This window comes from Apis florea, unplaced genomic scaffold, assembly GCF_048593485.1.
Source record: "Apis florea isolate Af1SG1 unplaced genomic scaffold, ASM4859348v1 contig_2495_pilon, whole genome shotgun sequence".
Lineage (NCBI taxonomy): Eukaryota > Metazoa > Arthropoda > Insecta > Hymenoptera > Apidae > Apis > Apis florea.
The window spans coordinates 409,053-421,480 of NW_028256595.1; the positions used below are offsets into that span (position 1 = coordinate 409,053).

Genomic DNA, 12,428 nt, shown 5'->3' on the forward strand with positions numbered 1-12,428 from the left:
CGATATTTTATTGTATATAAATCTACTGTTTACAAGTTTCCATATCCTAACTAGACAGTTACTGTGCAAAAGTGTCAGCAGAGTGTTTATAACGTCTAGCGATGCATTTATTTAGCGAGCTGATATCTATTTTGGGAGAAATTGCATCTTGGAATAACGCGTTGGAAAGCAGCACAGTCAACAACGGATCATGTCGAGTTAAAATAACGTCAACGATTACCGAACATTTTGAAATGTTAACCATGTGTACAAAGCAAGGTATTCGAGAAATGAAAGAAGAATTGAGAATGAAAGAAATTGTAATCAAGTAAAATTTAATATATTTATATCGTAATTGATTTTAATTGTGAGCAAATAATTTCTTTTTAATTCGAATAAATTTGATTAAAATCAATGAAAAAAATTCCGTTCCTAAAATTCATTTTTATGTATGTACGAATGACAAATTCAAAAACCATTCTGCATTTCTTGCCTTTCTATTCTTAGAGTATTAAACTCCCACGCGGTTACTTAATGTCCCAGACTCATACTACGTAAGTATTCACTGATTTACACAATTTGATAATTTTATCATATAACAATATCATACGCACTTGAAATTTTATTTCAAAATATATCACTCGTTAACTTTCACTTGTTTTCCTTTTATTAGAAATTATATCGATTTATCCTCGATGTTCTTTAATGTCATCCCCACGTTAATGTCATATTAGCTAGTTATTCTACATTAACTTCCACATATCGAACTAGTATATAAAAATAGATAATAGTAAGAATAATTATACATTCCTTGTTTAAGGTTATGAAATCTAATGTTGTCACTATATATTTTCTTATTGTTTTTAACAATTATGTATCTTCAATTCCGAAATCGATGATTTGCAGCAATGGTATATTTGTTGTTAACGTATAACGTCAAAATCGTTTCAATATCGAGAGTGAACGAGACGATCGGCACAATTCCAAAAAACAGGCAATCCTCGATAATCTCGAAATAACGAGAACCGTATTCCTTCTCTCACGTAGCATTACAACGACACATCTTCTCTCCATCTTCGTCGTATAAGAGACGTATCTATATTTCTTCTTCTTCTTCTCACCTATACATAGTTGCACGACTGCCGATTATTTTTGGATGTGGCGCGACAAAGAAAATGTGATTTCTGAGTGCATACGAATGACCAAGAACGCTAATCGATGTGTCGGAAAGAGAAAGATCGTAGAAAAGTTGGATCGAGAGAGATGTGAGTGTATGCGTACGCGCGAGTTTGAGAAGGAAAAGAAGAAGGAAAGAGAAATAGAAGGAGAAGGAAAAAGAAAGACAGAGAAAGGATAAACGAAAGATAAAGATAGAGACGAAGGGAGGAAAAGAGAGTGGAACAAGGAAAGCAAATATCGTGAAAACGGTTAGCGCCGTCGACGTAACCTGAGAGCTTTTCGGACCCTGCATCCATATATGTCCGCCTCATATACTCTTTCTCACTCGCACTACATTCAATCCCGTTGTGCTTTCTTGCTTCCACTTATCAATCAAATAATCTGCCTTTGTAACTCTTTTTTCCCTATTTTCTTCTATATATTTATATGCTATTGACCTATTAGAATTCATTAATTATTTATTTTATTTTTTTATTCGCAATATTTTTCCTTTTTTCCATATTATCAATGTATTGTTAATGTAATCTTTTCATATACTGCACTGTATACTGTTCTACTATGCATACTATTTCCTTACAAATATCAAATCTATATACATTTATATAATTTACTATTATACATATTTTTTTCTAAATCTATACAATAGCAAATTTATTATTGATGCTAATACTAATATATTTTTATAATCGATAAATTTTAATTGATTAATTAGTTATTTTTGAAGAATTTGTGAAGAAAATTGTTTTACCATAAAAATAATTACATCCACGAATCAACAAGACAAGACAAGATATAGAAGTTTTTCGCATTTTAAAAATGATTAATTAAAATGAATATTTTATTAAAAGAAAATAAAATAAAAAAGTATAATAAATGTTTCTCATAATTATTCATCAAATCAAATATTTCATAGTAATTCAAATAAAGTATTAAAAAAACAAGTATTAAAAATATAAAATTTTAGATTTTTTTTTATGATTATAACATATCCTATTCTAAACTACAGACGAAATAAAGAATTTATATTAATATCTTTGCCCCGATCGTGCAAGAAATAAAGATTTTGATAAATTATCTATGATTTAATACATTGATTTTAGAAATTATATCATAGATATGATATCATGTCATATGAAATTTTTTATATTTTAATTTTAATCTTAAAAAAAACTTAGAATAATACAGATAAGAAATAGAATAGACATGGAAAATTTTGTCTTATATATTTTAAAATACCGATTATAAAAAAAAAATTAGTGTTTCTTATCCCCTTTAGTAAATTATAATCTAAACACATCAAATTTAAATTGAAAATATTGAAATATTTAAAAAAAAAAAGATTTTAGAAAATGATACAACTGATCAAATCTCACAAATTATCTACACTGTCATTTGTGAACAGTATGAAAAAGTAAAATAACTTATTAAAATTAATTTAAATATTAAATAATTTAAAAAAAATTTTAAAAACCAAGAAATCACAAGTAAAACAATGAAGTTAATTTAATCGATATTTAATCGTCTCAGAGATTAAAGAAGGATAACAAATAATATAAGAGATAGAGATAGGGTAAAAATTAGGAAATCAACGCCATCTCTAGAGTGTTGTACACAACATGTAATAGACAGAAAAGAAAAATAAATGACAGGGAAAGGATAGACATAGAATAAGAATTGACCATCAACGCCATTTTTATCAAATTTTTCTGAAAGTTATTAAGAAATGACGCTGATTGTTAATTCTTACTCTACTTTATCCTTTGAAAATTTTATTTTCAATTATCAAATTTCTATTCTATGTTGTATCACTAACCTTGAAATTGACACTAAAATGAATACAAGAAAGTTTTCGCGTTGTAATAGCGATAAATTCACTACTGTACATTTCTAATATAAAATTAAGTTACTTATAATTTCTAAAAAATAAATTTTATAAATAATATTTTTGCATATTAACGTTTATCTTTATTTAAAATTAGTTTTTTAAAGAGATGTAAAACCACATTCTATACTAAAATAATAATGAATATTAATTAATTATAAGTTTTCAAATGAATAGTAAAGAAGAAGGTCATAAAAAAAACATGAATAATATACATACATACAATACTATTTATACAGAGATGTATGTAGATAAACATAATTTGATGAATAACGTACAATTAAGTATTGTCATCGAAGCTAATTCTTAAAGTTATGCTTAGAAAATACATTAAACATGTGCAATAATTGTAACAATATATGTATTTAACTCTTAATTAGAGCATTTATATACATTGCAAGAAATCGGTGCAATAATTCGTATGAAAAATTAACACTTTAAAAAATTGTAAAATATAATAATATTTTGATTATAAAATATTACTTTGTTTTCAGTGATTACAAATTTGTGATTTATTTTTTTAATAGAATAATAAATTTTTATACCAGTAAAAATTTAAAAATACAAGTTTTAAGCATAAAGAATCATTGATTTAAATTTCACACTATGGCATAATATGCTATAAATATATTTTTCTGCAGTTTTATATTAAATTTTAATTGATATGAAAAATGAATAATTTCTTTTCCAATGATTCTCTAAATTTAAAACTTATATTTTTGTAATCTATCTAAATTGAATAATTATCAAAAGAAAATAAATAAAATATTTCTGATCGCTCAAAATGAAATTTAGGCTATGATTTCAAATTAGATACCGATACATTAATTTCATTTTTAAATTCGGATAATTTTGAATGCGTTATACAATAGCCGCCACACAAATTATTATGTAAAATAAGATATAATAGCAATAATAGGTTGCACCGATCTTGATACTCAGAAATTTAATATTTACAAAAATGAACATGCGTATACATCGAACTTCGCAAAAATATTGCGATAAAACGAAAAATATGTAAAAATTTATACAATACATATTCGATACAAAATATTAACCGATAGATAAATGAATTAGTTTTAAATGATCCGATGTTTTTAATCAAGAATACGATTGATTAATCAGTCGCTGTAGCATGCAGCGTTAACATTCGCAATTCAAAATAAAATTTGAATTCATTTCACATTGATTATTAGTAGAAGGCAAAAATACCAAGAAATTTGAATTTGAATTTAAATACAACAAAAATGATAAATAAATAAAATTTTACATAAAAATTATTTTTCTAATTGTAATTTTCTTACAAATTTTTTAATTTCTTTCTATAACAAGATTATTTTATTATATTTGCAATTTACGTAATTGTTCATTGTCATGACCACTGAACAATTTTCTATTTATCTATTTTCGATTTACGTCATAAAAAAAAATATATCTTTTTGCACATTATGAAATTTTTTTCAAAATGATAAGAGCTTTAACGAAATTATGGATAAAAGAGAACAATTATGTTTGTCGTGCTTTAGATAAGAATCCATACAATTACAAAAGCGTCTGATTTTATCTATTTCACAAAGATAGACGCATAGTACAAAATATCATTATTCTAAAAAATTATAGTTTAAAATAATATTGTTTAGGAATTCTGTTATCAATATTCATATTAGATCCATACGAAACATGATGGTTAATTAATTTATCAATTGAATATTAAATGCATTATTTTGATATTCATTACTTGACTAAAAATATATTTAGACAAAATTAACTAGATCTCAAATTTGCACAAAGTCTCTCAAAAAACAATGAGAAGATCAATAATAAATTATTCTCTTTCGTTGTAACATTTAATCAGAATACATGATAATAAATTTATCGATATTTATCATGACTAAAGAAATTATCGCAAGATGAAATGTATATCGGTACATATCGTGCGAAAAAAAAAAAACAAAACATCTAGTTTCCAAGTATTCACGTAAAATATGAAACACGACGCAAAAGGATCACGACGACGATAATTGAAAGTTACACAACAAGTTGTCGTAATATTTAGCAATGTTAGAGAATAGTTTCCTGCAAATCCTGCGACTTTCGGTTCGTCCCACACGCTATGTGCAACCTCTAATGGGACAAGGAAATTCGCCCAAATCTTCTCACTATTGTTTCGTCGCATTTTTACGCGCTGTTACATTCCTTAAATTACATAATCCGTATGAATGTTGGCAGAATCTTTACTGCATCAAATATCGATCGATTTTTATCATAACTTTCTTTGTCCATGTCGCAATAACTTCGAGATATCTTAGCTTTGAAAAAAATATACATTCTTTCAATGCACAATAAAAGAACGAGCGATATATTAAATTTAAAAAGAAATAATAGAAATTATCGATGACGCACACGTCACGCGACGCGCGTCGCGCAACGTCCTACACTTTCTCTCGCATCGTCGTGATCGTCCTTGATGCGCATAATTTTCGCTATAGTTAACAAGATTACTGTATAGTCTACTAGAATAAGAAACTTTTTTTCCAATCGATTGGATATGTTTCAACAATGTTCACACTTTGGAATAATTCGTAACATTTTGTTGTGCATTGTTCCCTTAATATTTATCAAACATTCATATTATTCAATTTTAAAGAAACTATGTGCACGTAATCTATATATATATATATATATATATGTGTGTGTGTTAAAAGTTTCGAAAATTGTTGGAAATTTGAAAAGATTGTGCGCATGCGTTAAGTTTAGCGCGTATAAACGTAGCCCGATGTCCATCCGAATAAAATCGACCACGACGTAAGGATTCTATCTATTAATAGCGAGATAAAAAGGAGCACCGCGCATAGTCGACAAATTATCAAACGAGGCAGACGAAATTGCCGTTATAACTTTTGTACGATGTCAAATTTGTCCTTGAAACCGATCGATTCTTTCTTCGGATCGTATTTCTTGCGAAGAGCTAGCTGGGCTCTAAGTTCTTTGGCACTCATTTTCAGGTTCAAACCCTGTCGTGACTCGTTACCGGTGACGTTCCCGTTTCCTGTACCGTGCACGTGCGCCATCGTCGTCGTATCGTTCTTAATACTGTTCCCGTTCTCTTGGCCAGTTTCCTCGCGTTCGCTCTCGTTTTCGTTATCGTTCTCGCTTCTGGTCGATGTTCTCGTTGCACTTGCCGATACCGTGCTGCTCTCGCTATGCAACGTATCGTTCGATCCACTTGATTTTTGTGCGTTCTGAAAATAAACATTCCTTTTATTCCCTTATCTACGTATAATATACGTTATTTTTCTTCTCTCTCTCTCTCTCTCTCTCTCTCTCTCTCTCTCTCTCTCTCTCTCTCTCTCTCTCTCTCTCTCTATAACGAACAAAGAGAAACAAAGCAGAATTCAGAAGAGGGGCGAGAGATAGCGGAAGACGCTCGGGTCACGTATGAAAGACGATCGCGTAAATATGCGTTCCCAAACAAGTGAGTCGCGGTCGCGCTGAAAGAAAAAAATATCAACTGAATTTTTTTCACGAATTGGTGTTAAACGAATGAGTGAGACACTTTTATTTTCCACCGTATGGCAACGGCAATATATTTCGCTTTAGATTAACGGAAAGTAAAAGCAAAAGGTAATTAACAAAATAGGATAAGCTTTTTTTAAAAACCAATAAATTTGGAAGAAGGTGGAGAGGGGGGGGGGGAGGGGAGAGGGTTCAAAAACGATGGACAAATTTATCTTATAAGAGATTCAAAATGACCTTGGCTCCTGATGCAATATTCCGAACGGTACTTAAAGGAATTCCATCGACTAAAGGCAAGCGCGACGGAAAACCGGTTCCAAACCACACACCGTTTAAATCTCTTCGAAATAATGTTAGTCCGTTTGTCCTTTTCTAACACACTCTTATCGTGTCCGAAATTGAAAAGAGGAAAAAAAAAAGAAAAAAAAAAAAAAAATTTCACTTCTCCAGAAATTGGACTTGGACTATTTGATGAAGTCGAATAATTTCAAACGTATCGTATCGTATATTTTCACGCGTAATAATTGTGATCGTAATAATTGATCATGACACATGCGCAAGAACGAAGAGAAAAAGCTCGCTATGAATGACTAATGCTAACAAAGATTAAAATAATGAAGTAATCTCTCCGTAAAAACTGAGAATCTATGCCGCGGCATTGAGATTAATTCTCTCAAACGAGTTTCTTTGTTTTTTTTTTTTTTTTTTTTATGCAATTGAACAGTGTTGTAACCAATCGTAATTAAAATCAAATGAATCGAGCAATCTTCTTAGATATTCGAATATTCTTTTCGAAATTATTCTTGTTGGGGAAAAACAATTGTATTTAACATGATATTAAAAAATTGCAAAACGAATATATCGATATTTTATACCGTGCATACCTATATATATATGCTTATAACAGTTTTTAATTAATTCGAACAACGAAACACGATATGCACCTAATGCCCTGATTCTTTTCGAGAGGGAATGACCTTATCTGCATATGCATATATTCGTCCCGAGTTTTTGGCACGCTTTCTTTAAAAATCGCTTGAACGATGCACACGGAAATAGAATAAGAGCGGATAACGGACTTTTAAGGCTAAGTCAGTCGTTGTCACGAAAGAATTTCACCCGATTTTACCCGTGACATCGTTACCATCTCTCCATCTCTCTCCAACCGATCGTGAAATATTTCCAAAGATCCTCGTTCCTTCCACTCGAGGTAAACGATTTTCCCTCTCGTTCGCGCACCGTGCACGCCACGCGACGGTTGCTCTATTGCGCAACTTGAAAATGGTGACAGGAAGTTGACCAGCAGCCTGCCTGTAGAGAGGCGATTAACTATGTATTTACTACACGAGTGATCGAACTGACGAATCGTGAATAACGCATTCGCGTAAAAGAAACATTTCTACAGACACGTTGTTGATTCATTCCACATTTTCTTTTACTGTTTTATCCTGGATAGACTGTACGTATGTATATATACACGTACACAAGTTGGTACGAACAAGGAGAAATTTACGTAACTTGACGCCGCGAAAATGAGCGGAAATCCGGTGAATCGTATCGACGGAGGACAAATCTTTGGATCGCGAGATAGTTGGCATGATCGGGTTCCACGTATCGCGGCAAGATGATCGAGCGCGGATCCCATGAAGGCGAATTAAGGCCAGCGACGAATGTGCCATTTTCTAAAGGAGCAACTTCCGCCGATTAACAACCGTAATTGTTACACGCGAGAATGGTTATGATATCGGTTCAATGAGAACCGATGGCCAAACAATTGAAACAATTTCCGATAAACTTCGTCACGCGTCTTGAAATTCCATCGAGAAAATTGATCGCGTGTAATAACTAAAGAAACGAATCTTGTGATATATGTTTTTTCTTTTTCTTTTTTTTTTTTTTTTGTACGTGTCTTATCGCTCGCGAACAAAACGAATGAGTCACTCGATGCTCGCGAACGCTTACCTTCTTGTGCTTACCGATGAATCGCAATGGAAACAAGGAAACTGATGCCGAAATAGAAAAATTACTTACTTTATAACTGCTTCTCGAACAAGAGACGGGAATGAAAGAGGGAAAGAGACAAAGCAGACAAAGAATAACTAACGAGGAAACAAAGTGGTTTTATACGATTTCGTGACCTTGAGAAAAAATTCCCAGTATTTGATTTTACTTCGTGATTTTGTTACCAAGTCAAGACATTTACGTCGGACATGATACGTTGAAATAAATAAGAAAAGAATAAAAGAAACGGTTGATTGCATCGTAAATTTCAATCTTCAATTCGTTTCCCGCTAAACAAAAAGAGTAATTTGTAGATCAATAGAATAGTATTGATCACGAGTTAATTGCTTAGTCTTTCTTAAATGACTTCAATAATACATTAGAACGATAAAAAAAAAAAAATAAATAAAAGAATTTAGAATTTTATTAAGGATAAAATAATAAAATAAAATAAAAAGAGAAATGGAAAAAAGAGATTTTTATAAAATATAATTAGCGATTGTAACTATGAGACACGCAAGATAAGCGGTATTCATGGAAGCTGCGATAGGAGTATCAACATCAAACATGTTATCGTCGGATGGCGACCAGAAAGAAATCAACGGATGTAGGTACTTACATTGTAGTTTTTCGTTCCTAAATACAACAGGGAATATTCAACGTATCGAAATATCATACAAAAGTTCGTAAACACTTGCTGTCATGTATTATACATATGTGCACTAGTTGCGCAACATCTGTTTGTGAAATATTAGTTTTAATATCGATAATTTTGTTACGATGAAAGATAATTTCATTATCGAATTGTAAATCATCGATCAAAATCTGCTAGACCGATGAACAAGTTATCCTGAATTGTGTATATTATTCAAATATCGCATTTCATGCAATCTATATTTTTAGAATACAGAATGAGAAATCGAAACTCTCCGCTTCTACTTTATTCGTTCGCATACTGTAATATATGGTAAAACGACGCAACATTCCCCACGTATGGCGCGTTAACTTTTTTCTTGTTTTTACTCTGCTGTAAATTGCAGCAAACACAGATGTTCGAAAACTTAGACCGGTGAAACACTTACTTAACTTATCTCAAAAATATATATATATATATAAAAAATGACATTTTTCTCTCTTTAAAAAACATTGTCACATATGTTGATAAGATGAATTGCGAACAGACATCATATAGTGATTATTTATAAAATCAAAATTTACTTTAATCCTAAGAAAGAAATAAGAAACAAAAAAACACGTTAGGATGAAACATGATTTACTACTTTAATTAAACCGTCGGATTTGATATCAAAAGATAATAAAAAAAGATAATAATAAAATAATGCTTTAACAAAATTATACAATGTATGATAGAAGATCATATATTTTAAAATTGTTAAAAATTATTTAGAACTTTTTAGAAGTAGAATAGAAATTCTATCATTATTTTTATGATATTAATTAAAAGCAGAATATTTCTCGAAGAATTCTTAAAAAAAATTTGGAAAAAGATATATAAAGATAACTAACGATTGCCTTCTAAAAAAACGTGTTTACATGACAGGTTATAACGAATTATCAAATGATAAATACAAATTATCGAAGCAACAGGTGGAGTGGACTCTCAATTCTAAGATCTTCTATGTTGAGCAATAGATAACTTTAAAAATAATAAAATGATTATGAATATATAAATAAACAAATAAATGATACACACCTCATCGGTGGAGGCATTGCTGCCGTTAAGCTCTTCTTGTTCGCTACTATTCGGATTCTTTTCTGGGGTCTTGATCACCTTGACGTTCGCCATAGTGCCCTTGATAACGATGTTGTTGGCCCTGAAATATTCGTCGGCTTCTTGGTCGACCACCAGAAGCTTCGTCTCATTAGGAAAAGCCTTTATGCGTTCAACAACCTGCTTATGAGTCTCGTTTGCGATGTTGATTTCATTAACCTCGATGATTCGATCACCTTGTCGTAAACCAGCGGCTTGACTAGGAGAACCGTCATCCACCTTACCAATAAATTGACCATTTTTTCCTTTTTCTGCGTGTAGATTAAATCCATAGCCGTCAAAATCATCCCACTTGACGATATGGCAAAGTCGGGCACATGGAATTTTATCACCCTTCAAAGAAGACATGTCTCACCTTTGTAGTTATGTAGTGCACTGAACGAAATAAAAAAACAACCGAAACAAATTGAGACCAATCGACGACTAAGTGACAAAAGAAAACAGAAAAGTAACACGTTACACAGATAGCTGCGCGAAATTTTGTATACCGTATCGCACCGCAATAGGTAACAAAATTTCTTGTGGAAAATTGAGGTGCGATTTCGTGGTTCGTCCGTACTTCATACGGCGACTAGTTGACTAGGTGATTGGATAGCTGGCAGGCTCGGCCTCGCCGATTTTCGTCTTCACCTGCCACGAGGCGATTATTCGAACCGACTGGCGGTATGCATCGTCGTGAATCGAAGTGAATCAGTAAGCACTAGCGTGGGGGATTCGAAACTTAAAGGTTGGTTCATGCGTACACGAGATCACGTGATCAAAACCGCGAACGAAATGACAGTTAGAATTTTTAGAAATATTATTCTAATAATGAATTATTCTAATAAGATTGAAAGTAACGCTTATAAAATTCATGCAAGATATTAAAATCTGACTTTAATCAAAAACTAAAAATATGAAAATAAAGTAAAAAAAAAAAGAGAGATAAATTAAAGATTCTGAGAAAAGGGGAACTAAAAGAACAAAGGTGAACCTGTACACCGATCGTGTTGATGTAATGGAATGGCTATTATTTGCACATAGCACCATCTATCGGTAAATTAAGAAAATTCAAGTAAATATATGATCAAAATATAAATCATGATTAAAATTTCACAATTTTATATTGTTATATTAATACGTGGATATATTGTTTTTCCATGATTGTTTATAACTATTATTATTTGTTAATTATGATTAAAATAATTGTTTAGATTATTGCTTTATGAAAACTATCAATATCTATTGCATTGTACATGTTTCATGAGTAAAGGATTGTGTTAATGCATAAAATTAAACGATAAAATTATCTTTATGAGATATAATATAATGTATCATATATGTTAAATGGAAATAATTTCAAGTGCATAATAATTGAGACAGAAAAATCATTGCATAATTTTTAATATTTTTTTAAAGAATTTTTTTGCATTATAGTTGAAATGCGATCTAATTGTTAAGTGACTTTTATTAATCATCAAACTTGACTTGGTACGCTTTGAAATTTTGTAAATATGCGAAGAACAATTGTATGAAATATTACTTTATACGTTACATATACGTTATACGACATTTGTTTTTAAAAATGCATAAATTTTTTAAATTCAATGTACCGTTTGAATTGTGACATTATGATAAAAAAGCATTATAGTACCAAATATTTTAATTCTTACAAATTTAATAGATATCTACATGTACATGAATATGTAATGAATACTATGTACAACCATGTTAATATTCGTAAAAATATAATTTTTTAATCATTTTCGAGATATTTCTATCGAAATAAAACAATAACATTTCGCATTTTAGCATTTTCATAAAATTTTAAAGAAAATTATGATTTAATATATTTAAAAAAATTTCAATATATATTTATATAAATATGTAATATGTAAATATGATTTATATATATTTATAATTATATACGCATATACGTATATAAATTAAAATTTTTTTAAATTAAAATTTATAGGATTTTAATTATATATGCATATTAAAATTTCTATTTATTTAAATTCAATGGATGAACAACAACATATAAATCATATGTTATAGTCGATATTGATTATAGATATTAAATGGTCTATAATATGCAAA

The 12,428-nt window shown here is 30.2% G+C and overlaps 1 protein-coding gene across 1 annotated transcript; it reads right to left on the reverse strand.

The window, feature by feature from the left end:
- Nucleotides 1-3,252: 3,252 nt before the first annotated feature.
- LOC100871076 (uncharacterized) lies at nucleotides 3,253-11,035 on the reverse strand. Its single transcript, XM_031918711.2, has 2 exons — nucleotides 10,272-11,035; nucleotides 3,253-6,282 (listed from the first exon to the last, which is right to left on the reverse strand). Exons 1-2 carry the CDS (start codon nucleotides 10,695-10,697, stop codon nucleotides 5,932-5,934), a joined length of 777 nt encoding a protein of 258 aa, XP_031774571.1. The 5' UTR covers nucleotides 10,698-11,035; the 3' UTR covers nucleotides 3,253-5,931.
- Between the last annotated feature and the right edge of the window lie 1,393 nt (nucleotides 11,036-12,428).